This window comes from Oncorhynchus tshawytscha, linkage group LG02, assembly GCF_018296145.1.
Source record: "Oncorhynchus tshawytscha isolate Ot180627B linkage group LG02, Otsh_v2.0, whole genome shotgun sequence".
Lineage (NCBI taxonomy): Eukaryota > Metazoa > Chordata > Actinopteri > Salmoniformes > Salmonidae > Oncorhynchus > Oncorhynchus tshawytscha.
The window spans coordinates 46,078,118-46,103,365 of record NC_056430.1 but is presented as its reverse complement, the minus strand read 5'-3'; the positions used below and the strand labels follow the sequence as shown (position 1 = coordinate 46,103,365).

The window sequence follows — 25,248 nt, the reverse complement described above, 5'->3', positions numbered from 1 at the left end:
AAGGATGGGGTAGAGATGAAGGAGTAATGCCAGAAAGAGGATGGAAGAAGTGTACATTGAGATCTCCCATGGATGTTTTCCTGTGGACGTCATAGGCGATGACCAGGTCTCCATTCAGGCCCTGCTCTCCACAGCTTTCACACTGGCTCTGCTGCTCCTTGCTGGGGTAGAAATGTACCCAGGCCTGGGGAGGGGTTGGTAGTTTACAGGTTCTGCTTTTTAAAAACACACCCTGCTTTACCCTACCCTGTTATAATGAGCTAATTCGTATTAGCATTAACATGTCCAGAGGTGTGAAAATGTACTAATTTATTTATCCAGAACAACGTATCGGAGCACTTTAGGGTTAAGTGCCTTGCTCAAGAGCTCATAGACAGATTTTCTTTACCATGTAATGTATTGGGGTCTGGACTTTTCTATTGGTTAGCTCTACATTACCCTGTTTTGGACATTACCTCACTAGAAGCATGGGTTTTGGTGATGGCATTTGCCAGTGCTTCGGTGCTCAGCCCTCCTGTTATGTCCAGGAAGTTAATGCCTGGTCGCTCATTGATGTACACATCAATCTGGCCATAAGGAAGAGACAGAAAAAAGGAGCAAGAAAATACAACATCAACCCCAATATCAAATGACTCATCAATCAATTCTTTCTCTCTCTCTCTCTCTCTCTCTCTCTCTCTCTCGTCGGAGTGCATGCTGGGAGTGCATGCTGGGAGTGAGTCGTCAAGCAGGAGTGATTGTGAGAGCGAATGGAATTTCTTTTCACTCTATCGGGTTTTGGTATGTATATATATATATATATATTTATTGATTAGTTTAGTTGTTTTAAGGGTATCTTGTTTAAACTATCACTAAGCACGTATAGGGGTGGTGGGATCTTTGAGGTTGGTTTTTCGCGAGGGCACAACCAGCGGGTGGGGCTGGTTGCTATGGCCACTCGCGGAAATGAAGAGTTTGAAAAACTTAGTCGGAGGCATGGAGGAAAGATTCCTGCTGCGGCCGGGTGTTCAGTGGAAGAATGTAGCTTGGCTGTGGGTGCTATCATTGGGTATGATAGCATCAAATCAGCCTCAAGGATGAATAGCGCTGTAGTGATATTCTTAGATTCAATTGAAAAGGTGAATAAGATAGTTGAGAGAGGTGTTGTGTTGCGGGAGACACAGACGCCGGTATTTCCGCTTATTATTCCGGCGAAGAAAGTTATGCTTTCTAACGTGCCACCATTTGTTAGAGATGAAGTGTTAGAGCGAGAGTTATCTCGCCATGGTCAAATCGTATCTACAATAAAGAAGGTTCTTTTTGGATGCAAATCTCCGTTGTTGAAACATGTCGTGTCTCATAGGAGACAAGTGCATATGATTTTAAAAAAGGAAGGAGATGAACTGAATTTAGCGTTTAGTTTTAAGATTGATGGATTTGATTATGTCTTCTATGCATCTACTGAATCAATGAAATGTTCTGGATGTGGAAGAGAGGGGCATTTGGTGCGTAGTTGTCCCGAGAATGAGCGCGCTGAGCCTGGTAGTAGCTTTAGTGCGGGTGCAACTAACGCAACACCGCGAAGGGATGAAAATACTACGGGTGCAGGGGAAGAGAGAAGGTGGGCAGATGTGGTTGGAAAAGTAGGAGAGGAAGGCAGTGTGAATACGGGGGCAATTGTGGTAGATCAGAACAAAGAGGGAGGGAAACAGTAGGTGAGATTGCGACTGCTGTCGCTGAGGTGGTGCTGGAAAATGAAATTGGAAGTCAAGAGGAGATTGAAATAACGGAAAAGGAAGCGGATGTTTTCAAAATACAGAGGAGTAAAAGGAAGAATTTAAGGGGTGGTGAAGGGTCTAATTTTAAGAGAAAGGTAGAGAGTGATAAATCAGTTGAAGATGAACAAGTTGTAGAGATGGTGGAGTATTCTTCTGGGGAGGATAGCGAGAGTCATCTGACGCGTCACAACAATATAGTGAGATAAATGGGGTGGAAGGGAGGTATGGGATCGAGAGGATACGTCAATTTCTGAAGTTGACAAAAGGGAAGAAATATATGCAGGATTACAATGTAACTGATTTTTTCCCTGAACGTGAATTGTTTATTGAATCAGCAAAGTTTCTGATGTCAAAAATTACAGGGGGAAGTTTGAAAAGCCCTGAAATTGCTAGACTCAAGAAAGTGGTCACGAGAGTGATAAGTGATGTAAATTCTAAAGAAAATGAAAGAGTTCAGTTGCAGTTTTAACTCTGTAAAGAGATGTGGTGGCTGTATCTTCCTCTGTATTTTTTAAATCCATGAGCAGTTTTAAGATCTCTTCTTTAAACGTAAATGGGGCAAGAGATGTTAAAAAAAGAGCCATGGTGTATGAGTTAATTAGGGGAAAGGGAAGTGACATAATTTTTCTAGAAGAAACGCATAGTAATTTGGAAAATGAAGTTATGTGGCAACAGGAGTGGGGGGGACAGTGGTGTGTAGTCATAAAAACTCAAAAAGTGGGGGTGTGGTTATCTTGTTCTCAAAAGGGTTTTTGCCTTTGTCATATGAGGTTGAAGAGGTAGTTGAGGGGAGGTTATTAAAAGTTAGAGCAAGGTATGAAAACATCACTATGTGTCTGATAAATGTATATGCCCCAGTGGTGACAGTTGAGAGGGTATGTTTTTTAGAGACATTATCAAATACCATTGAGAAATGTAACAAAGAAGATTATTTGTTTATTGCTGGGGATTTTAACTGCACAGTTAGCGATTTAGATAGAAATCACCAAGAACCTCATATAGCCTCAAGGACGTTTTAAAACGCCTTATTGTAACAAATGAATTGTGTGATATTTGGCGGAGTCAACATGGATGAACAAGGCAGTACACCTGGGCGCATGTGAGAGAGAACATCATCTCTATGGCCAGGTTAGATAGGTTTTATGTTTTTGGGCATCAATCTCAGGTCTGTAAATCAAGTGTGATAACTCCAGTGGGATTTTCTGATCATTGTTTAATAACAGAGGTGGTGTTCATTAACGATGTAAAACCCAAAAGCACATACTGGCATTTTAATATAACTTTATTGAGTGATGCTCACTTCAGGAACTGTTTCAGTTTTTTTGGGAGAGGTGGAGGTCTCAAAAGGCCAGTTTTGTATCCCTTCAACAATGGTGGGATATAGGGAAAATCCAGATTCAACAATTTTGTAATCAATACACGAGGAATGTCACCAAGGATATCACCAGATCAATGAAAGCCCTAGAGATTGAAATAGTGGAACTCATGACGTTGGTTGAGACCACAGGAGATCGAGGCCATACTCAGGCCCTCAAGAGGAGAAAAGCTGCATTGGCAGACCTGCTGGGTATCAGAGCACAGGGGGCACTGGTGAGAAGTACGTTTCAGGGAATATCTGAAATGGATGCCTCATCCAAATTTTTCTTTGGTTTAGAGAAAAGAATGGACAAAGAAAAATTATTCATTGTCTCAAATCAGCTGTTGGACAAGAGCTCACTAGCCCTAGTGAAATTAGAAAGAGGGCAGTAGAGTTCTATGCTGAGCTCTACAAGTGTGAGTACAAAGAGGACAAAACAGTGACACAGCAGTTCTTTGATGGGCTCCCAAAGGTGGCTGCAGAAGCTCAGGTTGAGCTTGAGCAACCATTGTCTTTGCAGGATTTATACACTGCATTAAAAGGCATGGAAAATGGAAGGGCTCCAGGCATTGATGGGCTTCCCGTTGACTTTTTTAAGTCTTTTTGGGCTATGTTGGGAGAGGATTGGTTAGAAGTAGCTAATGATAGTTTAACCAGAGGGTTAGTACCAATAAGCTGCAGAAGGGCTGTCCTCACCCTACTGCCCAAAAAGGGTGACCCGAGGGAGGTGAAGAACTGGAGGCCGGTGGCTTTATTGTGCACTGATTATAAGATATTGTCAAAGGCTTTGTCCAACAGGCTGAGGGAGGTGATGGGGCAAATCATACATACGGATCAGTCCTACTGTGTTCCTGGCAGGCAGATAGGGGATAACATTTCTCTGATTCGTGATTTTTTGGACGTCTCTAGGGCTATTGGGTTGGATGCTGGTCTAATTTCAATTGATCAGGAAAAGGCATTTGACCGAGTTGAACATCAATATTTATGGCACACGTTTGAGGCGTTTGGGTTCAGCTCTGGTTTTATTGCCATGATAAAGGTGATATATGGTGACATTGAAAGTGTATTGAAAGTTAACGGTGGTTTGAGTGCTCCTTTTAAAGTGTGTAGAGGTATTAGGCAGGGATGTTCTATGTCAGGGATGTTATATGCCATTGCTATAGAGCCACTACTAAATAGCATTAGAAGTCGCATTGCAGGGGTGTGCCTTTCAGAGGATATTCCTCCTATTCGTCTCTCAGCCTATGCTGATGATGTAGTTGTGCTAGTGAAAAATCAAGCGGAGGTGGATAGCTTGAGTCTAATGGTTGATCGTTTTAGGGAATATCCTCTGCAAAGGTAAATTGGGAAAAGAGTTGTGCTTTACAGATTGGAGAATGGTCTGGAGGGATCATGGCTTTGCCAGGGGGCTAGAATGGTGTAAGGGAGGTTTTAAGTATCTTGGAGTGTACCTAGGAGATAAGGGGACTATGGAAAAAATTGGAGTGGGGTGGTTGAAATGGTGGAAGGGAGGATGAGGAGATGGCGTTGGTTATTATCTCGTATGTCATATAGGGGGCGCACTATTATAGTTAACAATGTGATTGCCTCTGCACTGTGGCATCGGTTGTCAGTTTTAGAACCACCATCTGGCCTTCTGGCTAAGATACAGGCAATTATTGTGGATTTCTTTTGGGATAAATATCACTGGGTTGCACAAAGTGTTTTGTATTTGTCAAAAGAGGAGGGGGACAAGGTCTTGTACATCTTGCTAGTAGGGCTGCTGCTTTCCGGTTTCAGTTTATTCAAAGGTTGCTTTATGGACCAGAAAATGTGGTGTGGAGAGGGGTGGCAGGTCTTATATTACAGCAGGTTGGAGGATTAGGTTTAAAGAAGGCTTTATTTCTGGTTGATAGTAGCCAGATTTCTAGGGAGGGAGTACCTCCGTTTTACAGAGGCCTTCTCAGAGTGTGGAGCATAATGAAGGTGTCCAGACGAACTTCAGCGGAGTCAGTGCATTGGCTGTTGGAGGAACCTCTGGTGTATGGGGCAAGACTGGATTGTACAACTGCAGCTGTTCCACATTTCTCCAAGATTCTGGTGAAGGGGAAAATCATCACCTTAAGACAGTTAATGGCCATGGCTGGGCCCGCCTTAATGGATGAAAGACGGGTGGCAGAACATTTGGGGATGAGGTCGGAAAGGATTGTCGGACAAATGCTGGGGAGCTGTAGGAAGGCTCTGTCAGCGGAAGAATGGGGTATGCTTAGTAGCCACAAGAAGAAGGTGCAAGATGAAGACGTCTCATTTCCAAAACTAGGGATTACACCAAATATCCCAGAGTCAGAAAGAAAGGCGTTATTGCTGGATTTGAGAGGGTTGGAGGAGGTGGGTTTGGATGAGGTGAATGGGAAGGACTTGTATAGGGGGTGTCAAGGTGTTGAATAAAGATAAATTGAAAAATAGAAAAGACACTCCATGGAGGGTAAAATTGGGCATTGATGACAAGGTAAAGCCAGCATGGAGAGCACTGTACAAGCCACCGTTACAAAAGGGTACTGGTGATATGCAATGGAGGGTTTTACATGGCATCATTGCAGTTAATGCTTTTGTATCTGTTATTAACTCAGATGTTAGAGATGGATATCCTTTTTGTAATATAAGAGAAACCATTTTTCACTGTTTTATGGAGTGTGAGAGGATAAAACCTCTATTGGAAATGTTGGAATCTTTGTTTAAAGCTGTAGGGGAGTTTTTCAATAACACTGTGTTTATTTTGGGGTTTCAATATAGTAAACAACAGAAAAGAAAATGTCAAATGTTAAATTTTATTTTGAGACAAGCTAAGATGTCAATTTTTCTGAGTAGGAAACATAAGATAGAAACGGGATATGGGCAGGATGTAAGATGTGTTTTTAAAGGATTAGTGAAAGCAAGAATAAAAGTAGATTTTGAGTTCTTTTCAGCTGTAAAAGATCTCCTATTATTTGAAGAGAAGTGGGCCTACGAAGGAGCATTTTGTTTTGTAGAGGAGGGGAAATTATTTTTTGCTGATGAAATAAGTTGAATGTATATGTTATGTATTTATTTTTGTTTAGGAATTACATTTGTTGTTTCATTTCTGAAAAGGCAGTGTGTCATTATTTATGTTAACACTTGAGTAAAAAATAAAGGTTTTATAAAAACTCAAACTCTCTCTCTCTCTCTCTCTCTCTCACTCACTCACTCACTCACTCACTCACTCACCTTGAAGTCAGCAACAGGTTGCATGGGTCGAGCATGGATCAGCAGCTCGTACTTGCCCAGTCGGCGTTTCAGCAGCTCCTCATAGGTCAATTCAAAGGTCACCTTACTGAGCGCGGCCACAGTCACAGATGTCTTAAACTCCTCAAGGGTCCTCCCCACTGAACTTTAGGAGACAAAAAGGGGTACCGTCTAATACATAACAACAAATGCATATTGTAGACACAGATACACAGACACACTAGCCTTTTTTTGCCATTTTTTTGTGTAATGGGGTGGAGAGAAAATGCTAATTTTCATGCTAATTTCCTACAACTCTACACATTTTGCCATGACTAATGCCATGTCCATACATACATTGCAAAATGTGTAGAGTGACTAACAAAGTCAATGGTGGAGGTCAGGGCCCCTGGACATGGTCCTGCACACATCCACACACACCTGACTATGCCAGCGCTTTGACCACGAGACACTGCCTGCGTGTACTGCTGCTGAGCCTCCTCCTTCTGTTTCACAATCCCATCATACGTCTGCCCCTCAATGGTCCTGAGAAAGACAAGAACGGCGGAAGAGAGAGAGAGAGATAGAGAGAGAGAGACAGGAGGTAGGGTTACTGTATGTGTGAGCATTTTTGTAATATTTGTGTAATACGTGTGTAAACTCATCTTAGACAGTGAAACATTCATGTAGACCTACATTTTGAATTTACTGATGAAAGCATTCTTGGGGATCTTGACATGGAATTCTATTTCCTGTGACTGGTCGATCCGATTGGCAACCCGGCTGGTGATGATAGTGGTTGCATAGCGACTGGTCACTGTGGAGTTGATGTGAAAGCTGTAGATGTCCCAGTCCCTGTTCTATAAAGGATAATGAAGCACCATCAACCCGCTGGGCATACCAAAAATGTTACCTTAATGGATAGGACTAAATCAAATACAAACTTTGAGAGCACATTAAATACCGTTTGAGTTTTGGTTGAGTTGGAGACGCAATTTCCAACATATCAATTATTAATTTATACACAAACTGGAATTAAAGCCGGATGGAACCACCCATGCAGAAGATACATCTCCTTCAAATGTCGATATGTGGTTAAGTTGACAACCAAACACAATTTGATATCACTAAATATAACATTTTAAATCAATCAGCGCTTGAAACCCAAAGCATATTGTATTGTCTATTTTTATTTAATTCAGGGTTGAATTGAAACAATAGTTGTTGATGATGTTGCAATTCATATATAGACTTACAGTGCTGTGAAAAAGTAATTGCCCCCTTCCTGATTTCTTATTGCACATTTGTCACACTTAAATGTTTCAGATCATCAAACAAATTGTTATATTACAAAAATATAACCCAAGTAAACACAAAATGCAGTTTTTAAGTGATCATTTGATTTATTAAAGGAAAAAAGCTATCCGAACCTTCATGGCCATATGTGACAAAGTAATTGTTCCCCCTTGTTAAATCATGAATTTACTGTGGTTAATCACATTTTTTGGAAAGCTGAGTTCAATTTCACTAGCCACACCCAGGCCTGATTACTGCCAGACCTGTTGAATCAAGAAATCACTTAAATGGAACTTGTGAAGTAGGCCCAAAGATCTCAAAAAGCAAGGCAACATGCCGCGATCCAAAGAAATTCAGGAACAGATGAGAAACAAAGTAATTGACATCTATCAGTCTGGAAAGGGTTACAAAGCCATTACTAAAGTTTTGGGACCACAGCGAACCACGGTGAGAGCCATTATTCACAAATGGAGAAAATTTGGAACAGTGATGAATCTTCCCAGGAGTGGCCCCAATCGGGCAGCGACGACTCATCCAAGAGGCCACAAAAGAACCCACAACAACATCTAAAGAACTGCAGCCCTCACTTGCCTCAGTTAAACTTCTTGGTGACAGGGGGCAGTATTTTCACGTCCGGATGAAATGCATGCCCAAATTCAACTGCCTGCTACTCATCCCCAGAAGATAAGATATGCATATTATTAGTAGATTTGGATGGAAAACACTCTGAAGTTTCTAAAACTGTTGGAATCATGTGTGTGAGTATAACAGAATTTATGTAGCAGGCGAAACCCCGAGGAAAACCCATTCAGATTTTTTTTTGAGGTCACTCTCTTTTTTCAATGGTTTTTCATTGGGAATCCAGATTTCTAAGGGACTTTCTTGCAGTTCCTACCGCTTCCACTGGATGTCACCAGTCTTTAGAAATTGGTTCCTTTGTGTCATGAAGAAGTAGCCCTGTTCAAAACGAGGGTCACTTCAAGTGTATTGTTAGATAGAGGCGCGTGACCAGAAAGGTAGTGTCAGTTTGTTTTCTTCCTGTATTGAACACAGATCATCCCATCTTCAATTTTATCGATTATTCACTTACAAAAACACCTGAAGTTCTATTACAAAAGTAGTTTGAAATGTTTTGCCAAAGTTTACAGGTAACTTTTGAGATATTTTGTAGTCACGTTGCGCAAGTTGGAACCGGTGTTAGCGTCCCACATATCCCAGAGAGGTTTTGAGGTCAGTGTTCATGACTCAACCATAAGAAAGAGACTGGGCAAAAATGTCATCCATGGTAGAGTTCCAAGGCGAAAACCACTGTTGACCACAAAAAGAACAAAGGCTCGTCTCACTTTTGGCAAAAAAAATCTTGATGTTGAGACGAGCCTTTATGTTCTTTTTGGTTAACAGTGGTTTTCGCCTTGGAACTCTGCCATGTATGCCACTTTTGCCCAGTCTCTTTCTCAAGACTTTTGGGGAAATATTCTGTGGACAAACGAGACAAAAGTTGAAGTTTTTGGAAGGTGTGCATCCCGTTACATCTGGTGTAAAAGTAACACAGCATTTCAGAAAAAGAACATCATACCAACTGTCAAATATGGTGGTGGTAGTGTGATGGTCTGGGGCTGCGTTGATGCTTCAGGACCTGAATGACTTGCTGTGATTGATGGAACCATGAATTCTGCTCTCTACCAAAAAATCCTGAGGGAGAATGTCATCAGTTCGTGACCTCAAGCCGAAGCGCACTTGGGTTCTGCAGCAGGACAATGATCCAAAACACAACAGCAAATCCACCTCTGAATGGCTTTAAAAAAACAAAATTACGGTTTTGGAGTGGCCTAGTCAAAGTCCGGACTTGAATCCGATTGAGATGCTGTGGCGTGACCTTAAAAAGGCAGTTCATGCTCGAAAACCCTCCAATGCGGCTGAATTAGAACAATTCTGCAACGAGTGGGTCAAAATTCCTCCACAGCGATGTGAAAGACTCATTGCCAGTTATCGCAAATGCTTGATTGCAGTTGTTGCTGCTGAGGGTGGCACAACCAGTTATTAGGTTAAGGGGGCAATTACTTTTTCACATAGGGCCATGAAGGTTCAGATAGCTTTTTTTCCCTTAATAAATAAAATCATCACTCAAACTGCATTTTGGTTATCTTTGTGTAACATTTAAATTTGTTTGATCTGAAACATTTAAGTGTGACAAATGTGAAGAAAAAAATAAGAAATCAGGAAGAGGGAAATACTTTTTCACAGCACTGTATCATTGATGTTAAATGAGTGATAAAGTATGGTGACATTTAACTGGTCTCTATTAAACCTACCCTTTGGAATGACTTCAATAGCACCAGTGAATCTGTTTCATTCATAAGTGGAGATATCTCATCGATCATTCTCACGATGGAACATTGGTAACAGTCATTGACAAATATCATCGCGGGGCTTGGATGAAACCCTGGATGGGAGACCAAAGGAGAGCTGTAGATACAGATAAATTCTCCAGTAGGAGGAGCTGCCCAGCCTATATTTTTTGTTCTGACAGTTGATTGAACGTTGAAGATCTGCCGTTGTTTTAAAGGTACAAATTCAAAAAAAAAATTGGGGTGTGAAATTTGGTTACCATGATGACAGAATCCTGTGGTTGAAATTTCCCTCTCAAAACAGTGTACGTGGATTACTTTTTCTTCAAATGCAATGTATTTTCCACGTAGATTCCATGTCACAACACATTGACAAACTACATTAAAACAACGTTGATTCAACCAGGTTGTGCCTAGTGAGCACACTGTTTACTCTCTCAACATATGAATACATATGCAGTCTTTTTATTGTGTGTGTCACAGTATTATTTAAAAAAAAAACGAAATGCTTAGTTGGAATTCCAATGTAGTATTTAAGCATTACATTTACCAATTACCATTACAAATTAGCATTTAATGACTGCATTTATAATTTTTGCGTCCCGATTTAGGATTTAGAGATTGCATTGTAGAATTAGCACTGATAACCCTCTATAATACATTGGCATGCTGCTGCTTGACACTCACACGCACAACAAAAAGGACTACATCTGTACACTCACTCGCGTGTGAATGTGTGCGCGTGAGTGTCTTGTTTTGCACACTTTGTACAAAATAATAAAATGCACTACTATAGGTTATTTCTTAACGTAGCTCTTTATTAGCTAGCTATAACTGGCATGCTCACATACCGCCAACCAGAATCAAGCTGCCCATGACCTAACCATTTGGGTGGTCTTAACCAATCATAGCACAGTATGATATGGCGGTAAAATGTTTACACATATGAATATTACATCCCCCTTCTTTTAAAACAAAAGAGAAAGGTTTACATATTCTAAGCGTTTCATTTGAATACATGCTCTGTAGTTTGAACTCAAGGTAAGTAACCATTTATATTGCAATACTACACCAACAGAATCAACATAGACTCTGAAACAATAATCCAACATACTGTTACTTTTCAAACAAGGGATTCTCAGCAACTCAGCTTTCACTGTAGAAATAACATCTTAACATTTCAAACAAATACAATACCAAAGCATTTCAAGTGAACTTTCAATAACTAGTTTACAGTCTGGAATGCTTTTAGGGCAGCGATCCGCCTACACCCTTTGACATTTCACAGGTCTCTACACCATTAGAGCGAGACCAGCTGTGCTTGGCCCGCGACTGGAAAATGCTAGCTGACATTGGCCGGCATTTTGTGTTTCCTCCGGAGATCGCAACCACCACCCTAAGACCTGACATGGTGCTCTGGTCCCGTTCGCTCAATAAGGTCTTCATCATTGAGCTCACAGTACACTGGGAGGACTCAGTAGATGAGGCTTATGAGCGAAAACATCTGCGCTATGCTGATCTAGCTGCCGAAGCACGGCATCATGGCTGGAACACAGAAGTCCGACCAGTGGAGGTGGGCTGCAGAGGTTTTGTGGCAACATCTACAACCAGACTGCTTAGAGACCTGGGAATTAAGGGCCAGAGCCAGCGTTCGGCAATCAAAGCTGTATCGGAGGCGGCAGAAGGCAGCAGTCAGTGGCTCTGGATGAAGAGGAAAGACCCCAGCTGGGCCCCGAAGTGAGAGGGCCAGGAGGTATGCGGTCAACAATGCTTGACTCAGGGAGGAGGACGCCCCTGCCATGCATAGTTCCATGGGATGTTGGCTATCAACAACAAGGCAACTCCTATGACTAATTGGGAATGGGACGCAAGCGTAGGATTGATCACCCTGTCGCTGGCCGCCTTTGGGGAGGGTGTATAGTGTGAAAGGCCGAAACACCCTAGGAACCAAAGGTACACTACTGACGATGCGCTCCCCAAATTTCACCACGCTCACTGTTCATTAACTCTTGGAAGTGCTTGCACAAAGGATAGTAACATCTCATCCTGTGTTCTTGGAATCTAGGACAGCTCTGGGCTTGACCTCTCTTCCTGACCTTGTGCGATATGATGCTGAGCATGCTTCTGTGTCAGTCAACAGTTCTTGTGGTGTTTGCAGGTAAGGATGGTGTATGTTGTGCTGTGTGTGTGTTTAGTCCATCATGTTCTCTTTCAGGGGAACAGTTCATCTCGTCAGTGTGTTGTTCTTTTGTGTTCAGTAGGTGACGACGATTGCGGCGGTACACCGCTCCTTCTGCGGTGCGGATGTGATATGAACGTTCAGTGTCAGCTGGCTGGATGACGACTGCTGGCTTCCAGAGGCCATGCTCCTGGATACTAACTGACTCTCCGTCGATCAGTGGTGGCAGTGGTCTAGCTGACCTGTCGCAGTATCGCTTTTGTTGTTGTTGTCTCTGTGCATGTTGTCCATGCATTTCCTTGTAGCTGACAACCTCAGGTTGCAGCTGCTGGTTGGTGCTGGGAAGGATTGAGCGAAGCCTGCGGCTCATCAACAGCTGGGCTGGTGATTTGAAGTTGTCAACTGGAGTGTTGCTCTATTCAAGGAGGCTGAGGTAGGGGTCTCTCTTGTCTGCTTTTGCTTTGTCCATGAGTGATTTAGCAATCTGCACTGATTTTTCAGCAAGGCCATTACTTTGAGGGTAATGTGGGCTTGTGGTGACATGTGTTAACTCCCATGCTTATGTGAAGGATTCAAACTTATTTGATTTGTAACAGGGCACATTGTCAGATATTAAAGTCTCTACAATGCCATGCCTGGCAAAGGCTGCTTTCAGCTTGTGTATCACAGCTGCAGATGTGGTGCTGTGAAGCTTGTCGAGTTTGAAGTATCTGCTGTAATAGTCCACTGTTACGATGTAGTCCTCGTTGTTCCAGGTGAACAGATCGGTTGCCACGACCTGCCAGGGTCGGTCTGGGATACAGTGAGGTAACATTGGCTCTTTGGTGTTTGAGGGGCGTTGTTCAAGACATATGGCGCATTAACCAACATTGTCCTCTATTTGTTTGCACATTCCGGGCCAAAACAAAATGTCCCGTGCTCTCTGTTTGCACTTTTCCATGCCCATGTGTCCAGCATGGATTTTTGTCAAAATCTCTTTTCTGAGACTGGAAGGAATAATGATATTCTCTTCTTTGAAAATTATTCCGTTGATCTGTGATAGTTCATTACAATGGTTCCAGAATTCTGAGACGCTGTGAGGGCATTTTCTCCTCTCCTCAGGCCATCCATCCTGTATGACTTTCCTCAGCTGTGTGAGTTGTGAGTCCTTTTCTGTTTCTGCTTGGATCTCCTTCAGTTTTGTGTCACTAACTGGTAAGTTGCTGTACACAGTGTGCACTTGCATGTCCATGCCTTCACTGAGGCTGCTGTCCTTATAGGTAAGAAACTTCCTGGAGAGTGTGTCTGCGACAGGGATGTCTTCGCCTGGACGGTGAGTGATTGTGAAGTCGTATTTTTGTAGTTGAAGGATCATTCTCTGTAGCCTAGGCGGGGCTGCGGCTAGTGGTTTCCTCACGGTTGATTCCACAATGACTTGTTGTCCATATACAGTGGGGCAAAGAAGTATTTAGTCAGCCACCAATTGTGTAAGCACAATTGGTGGCTGACTAAATACTTTTTTGCCCCACTGTATGTATTGATGGAAACGTTTACATCCGAACAGAATGGTGTAGAGCTCCTTTTCGATTTGAGCGTAGTTGATTTCACAGTCTGTGAGAGATTTGGAAGCGTAGCCGATGGGCTTTCCTTCTTGCAGTAGCACTGCACCTATTCCATACTTTGACGAGTCCACTTGGAGTCTGAGCTCTTTGTCGGGGGTCATAGTAGGCAAGGATTGGTCCTGGTTCTCTCGTGATCAAGTCTTTCACATTCTGGAAAGCAATGTCGTGTCGCTTGTCCCAGAGGAACTCACTGGACTGCTTTAGCAGTTGACACAGGGGTGCATTAGCATAGGAGAAGCTGGGTGCGAACTTGGCTAAGTAGTTGACCATGCCAAGCACTGTTTCCAGCTCTGCGCGGTTCTTTGGTGGCTCCATTTCTTTTATGGCTGAGATCTTCTCTGGATCTGGCTTGAAGTAGTTGACCTCTGTAGAGCCGACTGTGCTCTTCTCGGGGTTGAGCCGGACTCCTCTCTCGCGGGACCTTTGTAGCATCGCGTGGAGGTTTCGGTCGTGCTCCTCTTTGGTTCGACCATAGACAAGAATGTCGTCCACAATTGCCACAACTCTGTCGAGGCCTTTGTACACTTCATCTATCTTTCGCTGAAACTCGTCTTGGGCTGAGATAATCCCAAAAGGCAGGCGACGGAACCTGTAGCGTCCAAACGGTGTGTTGAATGTTGTGAGCTTAGATGACTCTTCTGTGAGCTTGATAGCCCAGTAGCCTGATCTAGCGTCCATGGCACTGAAGTAGTGTGCTCCTGCTAGCTTGTGTGTGATGCCATCTAGCGTCAGTAAAGGGTAAATGGGGGCGTTTGGGGTCGAGACATACTCGGAGCTTGCCTGTGCGTGGTTTCTCCACCACCACTAATGCGTTCACCCAGTCAGTCGGTTCTGTAACCTTGGTGACTATGTCAGGTTGCTCCATGCTCTCCAACTCTTTCTTCAGACGGTCACGGAGAGCAAGGGGAATCTTTCTCGGTGGGTAGACCACAGGGGTTGCGTCTGGGTCAAGGTGAATGGTATCTTCTCCTGGGAATAATCCTATTCCTTTAAAAACATCAGCAAACCCCTCCAGTACATTTTCTGTCTCTACTGGTGCTGTCACTGATAAAACTAGCCATGTCTAAACATGCTTTAAGACCTAGCACTGCAGGTGCTCTAGTGTCAACAACATAAAAGCCCAATATCATGTCACTTTCCTTGTATTTGCATTTAAAAGTGCATGTGCCTTTTACTGGGAGCTGTTCACCACCATAACCAGTCAATCTGCGCGTGGTGGGCTGTAGCTCGCATTCAGATGTCAAGCTGCCGTATTTATTCAGAGGAATCATGTTTACTTGTGCACCAGTGTCTAGTTTGAACTTTAGCTCTGTGCCTTGTGTTCCTATCTCAATGTTAGCAAAGGCTTGCTCTGTCTCTGATATTAGACTTTTCTGTGTCACTGAATCAATAAACAGTTCATCAGTGTTTTGACTCTTTGATTGACATTTCATCTTCACTCACTGTGTGTACTGTTTTTCCACGATAAGCTCTGTACACTTTTGCAAAGTGGTTCCATTTTCCACATGTACTACACTGTTTCAGTTTAGCTGGGCAATTTCCTTGTTCGCCATGCACTTTGTATCCACAATATCCACGTTTTGGGGCGTTTTAGGTCTGTGTCGCTCTGTACGGGACGCGCAAAATGGTTTTCATCTGAGCCTGTGCCAGCTCGTGAGATCTGGCTATGTCGATAGCTTTATCCAGCGTTACCTTAGACCCAACATTCAAAAGTTTCTCTCTCACTTGCGGTGAGTGTATTCCAAATACAATATGGTCCCTGACCATCTCATCCTTGCTTGCATAATCACAGTCTTTCACAAGCAGACGCAGCTCTGTCACAAACTTCAAAAGGCTCGCTAGCTCCCTGTACTTTCTCATGGAATTCATACCTAGCTAAAATCGTATTGGTCTTCGGCGCAACATATTCTTCAAAACGATCGTAGTATGTTTTCAGTACCTTTGATTCAGCCTCGGTAAGTGTCCATGTGTTGTAAATATCTCTCCCTTTTTCACCGATCCAGAGGAGCAGGTAGCTGCATTGTTCCTCTTCTCCTCTGTCCTTCAGAGGACCCGTGAACATTTGCTCCACATGCGGTTTGTACTTACGCCATGCATCGGGTAAGTTTGTAGACTCCCAGTCCATTCGAGGTGAAGGAACTCCAGAAAAATCCATCTTTTGAACCTTTTACTCTGACCCCATGTCTTGTTTTGTACACTTTGTACAAAATAATAAAATGCAGAACTACAGGATATGTCTTAACGTAGCTCTTTATTAGCTAGCTATAACTGGCATGTTCACGTATCGCCAACCAGGATCAAACTGCCCATGACCTAACCATTTGGGTGGTCTTAAACAATCATAGCACAGTATGATATGGCGGTAAAATGCATCCAATTACACATATGAATATTACAGTGAGGAGCCAGGAGAGGGTGTCTGTTTAATAAACAATCTGCTGTATGTTTGTAATTAAGAGGACCTGGGCAAGCAGGCAGAGCCTAATGTTTCTCACACACAGGGATATAAGCTTGCACTTACACACACAGAGAGGGTATTACGTACTAAATATACCCTGTAAACACAACTATGTAGACAGTGACTGGATTTCTTGTGTTAGAGGATCTTTGGTGAGGACATATCTTAGGGTCAACATGGGGAAGGTGAGACGAGTGCAGCAGAGGAGAACACTGTCACATGGGATTCATATTGATTGAGCTCTGAAATTGATTAAACGTCCCTTGATTCACAATGCCATCCCACTCCATATGCATTAAGTGTGTGTGTGTGTGGCTGGCGTAACAGTACTAGTACAGTATGTCCAGCCATGGTGGTCTATAAACAGGGTCTCCCCCTTCATTCCTTTCTTTGTTTACTCTCATGCCTTTCATTCCTTTTAACATTATTCCCACCTCTTCAGTAAGGGATGCCAGTGTTTGTCTCTCTGTCCCCTTCTCTCTCCTTGTACTCTTTCTGTCTGTGTGAACAAGGGCTTATCGGCGGCCCTGTCACTCTCCACATCCACTATTAAGCCCCTGACCCCCACTCGGATAATTACTCCCCTCCCCTTCTCCCTCCACCGCCCCAGCTCCCAGCCTTCAGTGGGCCCACTCCACCTCTCTCTCGCTCTCTCCTTACTTTATCACTCAATCTTTCTCTACCCTTTACTCTCCCTATTTACTTTCCTTTTCACCCCCCACCATGGACAATACACTCTCTCCCTAGCTGTCACAGGCCCTAAGTGACCTAGGGATCGTCCATGAGGGTCAGGGGCGAAGGGGGATGGGCGTGGCGTGTGTGTGTGTGTGGGGTGGGGGATGGTATGTGAGTCTGGAAAGACAGAGGTTAGTTGGATGGCAGACAGGGCCCATCACCTGCTCTGTTGTTTACATACTGTAGATCCAGAACATACTAGGGGCAACAGTGGGCACTGTTGTCCTATCTAGACAAACAAACGCCTGGGGTGAAAGAACGAATGGTCAATGCTTTTTCTCATTTGAGAGTATGTGGGCATGTATGAGTCTCAACAGTGAGCACTGTTGCCCCTAGTGGTCGGTTTCCAAATCATCTCCTGATGTCCTCAGACATTGATGGACGTCAAATACTGTCTTGTATCACGGGTGACCTGGCTGTTGTCATTGTGATCATACAATTAGGTTCAGCTATGCCGGCCATGTGGAGTGTTTTCAGTGTGTTCTGGATCTACAGTATGTAAACAAGGGAGCAGGTGATGCGCCCTGTACAGTCTGCCATACCAACTAACCTCTGTCTTTCCAGACCTCTTAACTTCAAATACGTTTTGGTTTTAATAGGGCGTTGTGGACAGGGATAGCGAATAGGCGTAAGCATCTGCCTCTGATTATAAAGGTTGCAATTTCCAATCCAGTGATATATATATATTTTTTTTTTTGCCTATCCCAAACCTTAACCCTAACCTGAGAAATTCTGAGTTAATGCTTACACTTAAACACTTCGAAATGTGACGTTTGGAACAACTTCGTAATTTGACGTTTGAGAAGCATGTCTGAACGTCTAATTCTGAAATGAGACTGTGCGAGCTAGTTGATGACACGCACGCACACACACTGTACACACAAGCAATCCCACCATTTACAAATACATAATAACCAGAACTCAAGATTAGTTTATCTGAAACCTGATTGGCTGATTGGTTACACCTACTTTTTGTTTGACTGCCCTCTAGACTGATACATGCCCACATACTCTCAAATGAGAAAAAGCATTGACCAGTCGTTCTTTCACCCCAGGCATTTGTTTGTCTAGCTAGGAGACATGGCGCACAGTCTTTTCAAGGGACTGGAAAGGGTAAAGTAGCAGAGCAACCAGGACAGCTATAGACTTCACTTAGTCTAACGGTCTCGCTCAATCTGACCCCTTCAACATGAGGTATCTTGAACTGATCTATTTTGTGCTTTCTGTGCACCCAAAGCTGCGATCAAAAGACACATCCGAGCTGATGTAACTAATCAAACATACACGGTCACATTTACATGCAGGCAAATCAACACAATCGAAAACAATATTACATTTACATTTTAGTCATTTAGCAGATGCTCTTATCCAGAGCGACTTACAAGAGCAATTAGGGTTAAGTGCCTTGCTCAAGGGCACGTCGACAAATTGTTCATCTAGTCGGCTCAGGGATTCGAACCAGCAAAGTTTGGGTTACTGGCCCAATGCTCTTAACTGAAACGAACTACAAAAATCTCTGAAACTGGAAACACTCATCTCCCTCACTAGCTTTAAGCACCAACTGTCAGAGCAGCTCACAGATTACTGCACCTGTACATAGCCCACCTATAATTTAGCCCAAACAACTACCTCTTTCCCTACTGTATTTATTTTATTTATTTATTTATTTTGCTCCTTTGCACCCCATTATTTTTATTTCTACTTTGCACATTCTTCCACTGCAAATCTACCATTCCAGTGTTTTACTTGCTATATTGTATTTACTTTGCCACCATGGCCTTTTTTTGCCTTTACCTCCCTTATCTCACCTCATTTGCTCACATCGTATATAGACTTGTTTATACTTTATTGTTGACTGTATGTTTGTTTTACTCCATGTGTAACTCTGTGTCGTTGTATGTGTCGAACTGCTTTGCTTTATCTTGGCTAGGTCGCAATTGTAAATGAGAACTTGTTCTCAACTTGCCTACCTGGTTAAATAAAGGTGAAATAAAATTTTAAAAATAAACTGCTAGGTAGAGTACCTTCCCCACTGTTACCTGTGTGTGACCCTACCTTATCAGTTGGTGCTGTGGTAACGCAGGCCAGCAGCAGCCCAAGGAGGCCGACTCCTACAGAGACTCCCTTCATCATGACCTCCGCAGAAATGAAGCCCCACAAAACCCTCCCAGCCTTTTAAAGAAGAGCACAGGATATTATTGGCCAGTAAACAGAGAGTACACAGCAGTCAGTCATTCATCCACCATTTACTGACTATGACGTGCTCGTGTTGAATTGTAGCAGTAACATCTTAAAATAACGTCCTAAAGGTTGGTTCAGCACTTTTATATTCCAGCTAATGAAGCTCAGTTGGGATTTTTTAAAATTGTATTTGTTAGACTCAAATTGTTTATGTTGAGATTTGTAAGAAATCATTATAATCCATTGCAGTGCCACACACTGTGTCACCTTACCTTCAGCTAATGGTCACGTGAAATTTGACTGCCGTCATGACTCATGATCGCCGGTGTGGCATTGATACGTTCACCGTAACAGCCCTATTCAATACTAAACATATATTTCAGAAAATGTGAAAATAATGGTTGTGGGACAGGATAGATAGCTAGCCATATGCTAGCTATGAGGATTTGTTAAAGACCAAAATAAGTCTAAAGTCCAACACAAAACAGTCACAACCAAAACAATTTGCTTTGTTTTGCTATTGACACTCGATTGTTAATTGACTTTCTTTACATTTATTGAAATGAAAAAACATCTGATATGATAATCTACATTAAACACATAGATAAGTATTTATATTTTGGATCCTATTGATTGTGATAGTATGTCAATCACATGTGCCACATTAGTTATGGTATGAATTAAGTCAGCAACTAAGTTCACAATGTGTACAGCATACCAAGTCACTACGGAAACTCCTCTTATTTTGCCAAAACAAAGATAGGAAAAGAGACAATTTAAACATCTAACAAACAACATAATTTATTACATACATAAGAAATTCCATAAATCAATACATTTCAGAATCATACAATCAACATTGAACATTTTACAGAGAACAATAGAGATTATATTTCTCTAAATTCAGTTTAAAGGTTTTGATAATCAGGGAAAGAAATCATGTTTTTAAATTACAGTGAGGATGTTTTTTTGTACATTTTGAAAGCAGATAAAATGTCCCAAATGAATTTGTAATGTAAGTATGTGCATGCTTATTTATATATGTACATGCTTATTTATATATGTACATGCTTATTTATATATGTACATGCTTATTTATATATGTACATGCTTATTTATATATGTACATGTTTATTTATATATGTACATGCTTATTTATATATGTACATGCTTATTTATATATGTACATGCTTATTTATATATGTACATGCTTATTTATATATGTACATGCTTATTTATATATGTACATGCTTATTTATATATGTACATGCTTATTTATATATGTACATGCTTATTTATATATGTACATGCTTATTTATATATGTACATGCTTATTTATATATGTACATGTTTATTTATATATGTACATGTTTATTTATATATGTACATGCTTATGTATATATGTACATGCTTATTTATATATGTACATGCTTATTTATATATGTACATGTTTATTTATATATGTACATGCTTATTTATATATGTACATGCTTATTTATATATGTACATGTTTATTTATATATGTACATGCTTATGTATATATGTACATGCTTATTTATATATGTACATGTTTATTTATATATGTACATGTTTATTTATATATGTACATGCTTATGTATATATGTACATGCTTATTTATATATGTACATGCTTATTTATATATGTACATGTTTATTTATATATGTACATGCTTATTTATATATGTACATGCTTATTTATATATGTACATGCTTATTTATATATGTACATGCTTATTTATATATGTACATGCTTATTTATATATGTACATGCTTATTTATATATGTACATGCTTATTTATATATGTACATGTTTATTTATATATGTACATGCTTATTTATATATGTAAATGCTATTTATATATGATATATGTACATGCTTATTTATATATGTACATGCTTATTTATATATGTACATGCTTATTTATATATGTACATGCTTATTTATATATGTACATGCTTATTTATATATGTACATGTTTATTTATATATGTACATGCTTATTTATATATGTACATGCTTATTTATATATGTACATGCTTCACCCTTTACTGCAACTTCTTTGACAATTTTTTCGGTAGAGACAAATTTTGTGCCTGGTAAGGAATTCGGTAAAATAAAAATAAAAATGCAATACAAAGAAAGTGTGTGAGTAGTAGATACAGTATGTCTATCTGACATATGTTGCAGAACGTGCTGAAAGTTTGGTAAAAATAGAACAAAACATTCATTTTTTTCCAAACCACAATTTGAACCACTTTGGTAAAATGACTCATATAGTGCAGTACTTTAGGTAATAGGGTGCCATTTGGGGTGTAAACTTGGACTACAGAAGTAATACAACCAGTGGCTTGGGAAGGGATGTCAGGCTTCCCCCAAAAAATGTACCAAGAAACATTTTATGAAAACATACAATTATTCATCATTCATCTCTCTGTGTTTCATAATTGCCCTTCAATTCGCAAGAGGCTGAATGTATCTCACAGGAGAAAACATCCGAGTGTGCGAAACTGCTCCCCTCTGTCTCTCTACGTGTAGGCCAATTATCTGAGACTGTCTGGTCCAAATGAGTATGACATTGTTGCCGCCCGTAGCATTTAATACGAGAGAAGCCATAGACCATTTGCCCTCTCTTGACAAAAAAGTATAAAACATTAGCCAATCAGCTTTAAGCTAAACTGAGCAAGCTCAAATATGAATGGTACTGGCGCACCAAAAAAAAAGTGTCAAGGAAAGCCAGCTTGGATTTGGCGTCTCTCCTATCTAATCGCATTGAGTATACATCATTGACCGAAACGACTTGAATTGTTGCATCTCGTTGTGTTGCTGTCCTTCGTTTTACTTAATTCTCCGTACTGGCTAATGATTATAACGGCGATTCTGATCCAACCATTAATTCATACATTGTTGTGCCCCTGGCCTGAGAGGATGGAAGTTTAAATACGTACCTAGATATAGAAGGCTAACATTGCCCATGAATGCAAGTTAGGCTAGTGAGCAAGCATTTTAGCCAGGTAGCCTAGGACAACACAAAATAAAGGAGTGTACTGTACACTCTAAAAAATTAGGGGTTCAACAAGGGTTCTTCTAAGATCCTGAAAGTTCTTGGCACTGAAAATTGCCCCCAAAAGTTTATTTCAAGAACCTCATAGGAGGTGGGGTTCCTCAAGGAACACCCTTAGTTGGTGGGGGTTCTTGCAGGAACTTAACTGCCCAACTGATATATTTGGATTTGAAAGAACAGCAGGTGCAGGCACTTAACTGAAAAATTTAAAGATCTCCTCAATTTAGGGTAAGGTTTGTCCCTTGTATGATCGAAATGTATATTGTTTTATGATGATAGCATCTATTTTTTCATATTTGTGCAAATCTTTCTAAATAGAAAATAGACACAATTCATTGGATATCAATCAACAAAGAGGTACAAATATGTAGGCTATAAGAATATGTTGAAGGCTAGCTGTATTGGGTGCAGATGACTGAACTGCTCACTTTTGTGGTTGCAGGTATACAGAGGAGGAGACATACAAATGTATGTCAATTGGTATTGGTATGTTATGCAGATCACATTTACCATCCTCCTCCATTACCTCTTCAATGAATATCCCATAGGCCTCTACATTATGGACACGGTATGTGCATGAAAACCATTATCAAAATCATTCGTGTCGTGGGCATGTTTTGTTATTCATCTGTATAATTAAAAATGTTTTGTTTCCCTACACCTCTGATGACTATAACAGGAAACATGTTTGATCCCCATGCAATGCAATATCATTCTGGCTATGGATATGGAGAACATCCACACGCCAGAGGATATACCCATAGGACTTGGGGCTCTGCTGGGAGTTTAGCTCTTATTTAGATTTTTTTATTCTGCTATGCCACTAGAATCATAATAAACACTCACAACTAAAATATTGTGTTATTGTTGTTATGAGTATTATTCATAATAATAACAACAATAAGGGAGGGGGTAGTTGAAAAATGAACCCCAAAAGGTTATTGAAATAGTTCTTCGAGGATCCATTAAAAGGGGTTCTTTGAAGAACCATCTTCAAGGGTTCTTCAAAAACGTATAGGGGTTACCCCACAGTTTCAATTTGAAGAACCCCTAAAGCAGATATTACCAAACTGCAGCAGCTACTCTTCCTGGGGTCCACACAAAACATAATACAGAATTACATAATATAGAACTGCAATAAACAAGAACAACAGAACTACATCATTTATTTTTAAAGGCACACGTAGCCTACATATCAATGCATACACACAAACTTTCTAGGTCAAATAGGGGAGAGGAGTTGTGCCACGAGGTGTTGCTTTATCTGTTTTTTGAAACCACGTTTTTTGTTTATTTGAGCAATATGATATGGAAGGAAGTCCCATGCAGTAAGGGCTCTATATAATACTGTACACTTTCTTGAAATTGTTCTGGATTTGGGGACTGTGAAAAGACCCCTGGTGGCATGTCTGGTGGGATAAGTGTGTGTGTCAGAGCTGTGTGTAAGTTTACCATGCAAACAATTTGGGATTTTCAACACATTAATGTTTCTTATAAAAAGAAGGGATGCAGTCAGTCTCTCCCCAACTCATAGCCAAGAGAGAGTGGCATGCATAGTATTTATTTCAGCCCTCTGATTACAATTAGGAGCAAAACGTGTCACTCTGTTCTGGGCCAGCTGCAGCTTAACTAGGTTTTTCCTTGCAGCACTGAACCACACGACTGGACAATAATCAAGATTAGACAAAACTAGAGCCCGCAGTACTTGCTTTTTGGAGTGTGTTGTCAAAAAAGCAGAGGATCTCTTTATTATGGCTAGATCTCTCCCCATCTTTACAACCATTGAATCTATATATGTTTTGACCATGAGAGTTTACAATCTAAGGTAACGCCGAGAAATGTAGTCTCCTCAACTTGTTCAACAGTCACACCATTCATTACCAGATTCAGCTGAGGTCTAGCACTTAAGGAATGATTTGTACCAAATACAATTCTCTTAGATTTAGAGATGTTCAGGTCCAGTTTATTACTGGCCACCCATTCCAAAACAGACTGCAACTCTTTGTTAATAAGGGTTTCAGTGACTTCATTAGCTGTGGTTGCTGATGCATATATGGTTGAATCATCAGCATACATGGAAACACATGCTTTGTTTAATGCCAGTTGCAGGTCACTGGTAAAAATAGAAAATGGTAGAGAGCCTACAGAGCCGCCCTGCGCTACACCACACTTTACATGTTTGACATTAGAGAAGCTTCCATTAAAGACAACCCTTTCAGTTTTATTAGATAGATAGCTCTAGGCTCAGATTTAAAATATGACAAATAGGAGTGGCTATAGAGTCAGCTACCATCCTCAGTAGCTTCCCATCTAAGTTTTCAATGCAAGGAGGTTTGTCATTATTGATCGATAACAATAATTTTCCCACCTCTCCAACATGAACTTTATAAAATTCCAACTTGCAATGCTTTTCTTTCATTACTTGTTTTTGTTACGCATGAATAAAATTGCTCACTGTTCGTTGTTGGTATTTCCTGCCTAAGTTCGCCCACTTTGCCAATGAAATAATCAGTCAAATAATTGCCAACATCAAATGGTTTTGTGATGAATAAGCCATCTGATTTGATGAAAGATGGAATTGAATTAGTCTTTCTGCCCATAATTTCATTTAAAGTACTCAAGTTTTTTCCCATCATTCTATATATCATTGATCTGAACTTCATAATAAAGTTTCTTCTTCTTTTTGTTGAGTTTAGTCACATAATTTCTCAATTTGCAGTAAGTCAGCCAGTCAGATATGTAACCAGACTTATTAGCCACTCCTTTTGCCCCATCTCTTTCAGCCATACAGTTTTTCAATTCCTCATCAATCAATGGAGCCTTAACAGTTCTAACAGTCAGTTTCTTAACAGGTGCATGTTTATCAATAATTGGAAGAAGCAATTTAATATATTCATCAAGTGCAGCGTCTGGATGCTTCTCCTTAATCACATCAGACCAACAAATATTTGTAACATCATCCACATAAGAGTCACAGCTTTTGTACTATCTCTTATACACTATTTTAGGCCCAGTTGTTGGAACTTTGGCTTT

At 40.9% G+C, this 25,248-nt stretch overlaps 2 protein-coding genes and 1 long non-coding RNA gene across 14 annotated transcripts in view; 2 read left to right on the top strand and 1 right to left on the bottom strand.

The window, feature by feature from the left end:
* Positions 1 to 19,115, bottom strand: part of LOC112244852 (inter-alpha-trypsin inhibitor heavy chain H3) — a 42,587-nt gene extending 23,472 nt beyond the window's left edge. For both annotated transcript variants that reach the window (XM_024412683.2, XM_024412684.2), the window contains exons 1-6: positions 19,009 to 19,115; positions 7,033 to 7,196; positions 6,778 to 6,882; positions 6,340 to 6,502; positions 456 to 566; positions 56 to 184 (exon numbers count right to left, since the gene is read on the bottom strand). In XM_024412683.2, the coding sequence (XP_024268451.1) occupies positions 56 to 184; positions 456 to 566; positions 6,340 to 6,502; positions 6,778 to 6,882; positions 7,033 to 7,196; positions 19,009 to 19,086 (750 nt within the window). In that variant the 5' untranslated portion in view covers positions 19,087 to 19,115. The remainder of the gene's footprint in view (positions 1 to 55; positions 185 to 455; positions 567 to 6,339; positions 6,503 to 6,777; positions 6,883 to 7,032; positions 7,197 to 19,008) is intronic.
* Positions 1 to 25,248, top strand: part of LOC112244872 (nuclear pore complex protein DDB_G0274915) — a 710,200-nt gene that overhangs the window by 172,188 nt on the left and 512,764 nt on the right. The gene's annotated exons all lie outside the window — the stretch shown is intronic.
* LOC112244854 lies at positions 19,153 to 23,049 on the top strand. Its single transcript, XR_002952650.2, has 3 exons — positions 19,153 to 19,262; positions 22,658 to 22,783; positions 22,895 to 23,049. It is a non-coding gene; the product is annotated as an uncharacterized LOC112244854 (long non-coding RNA).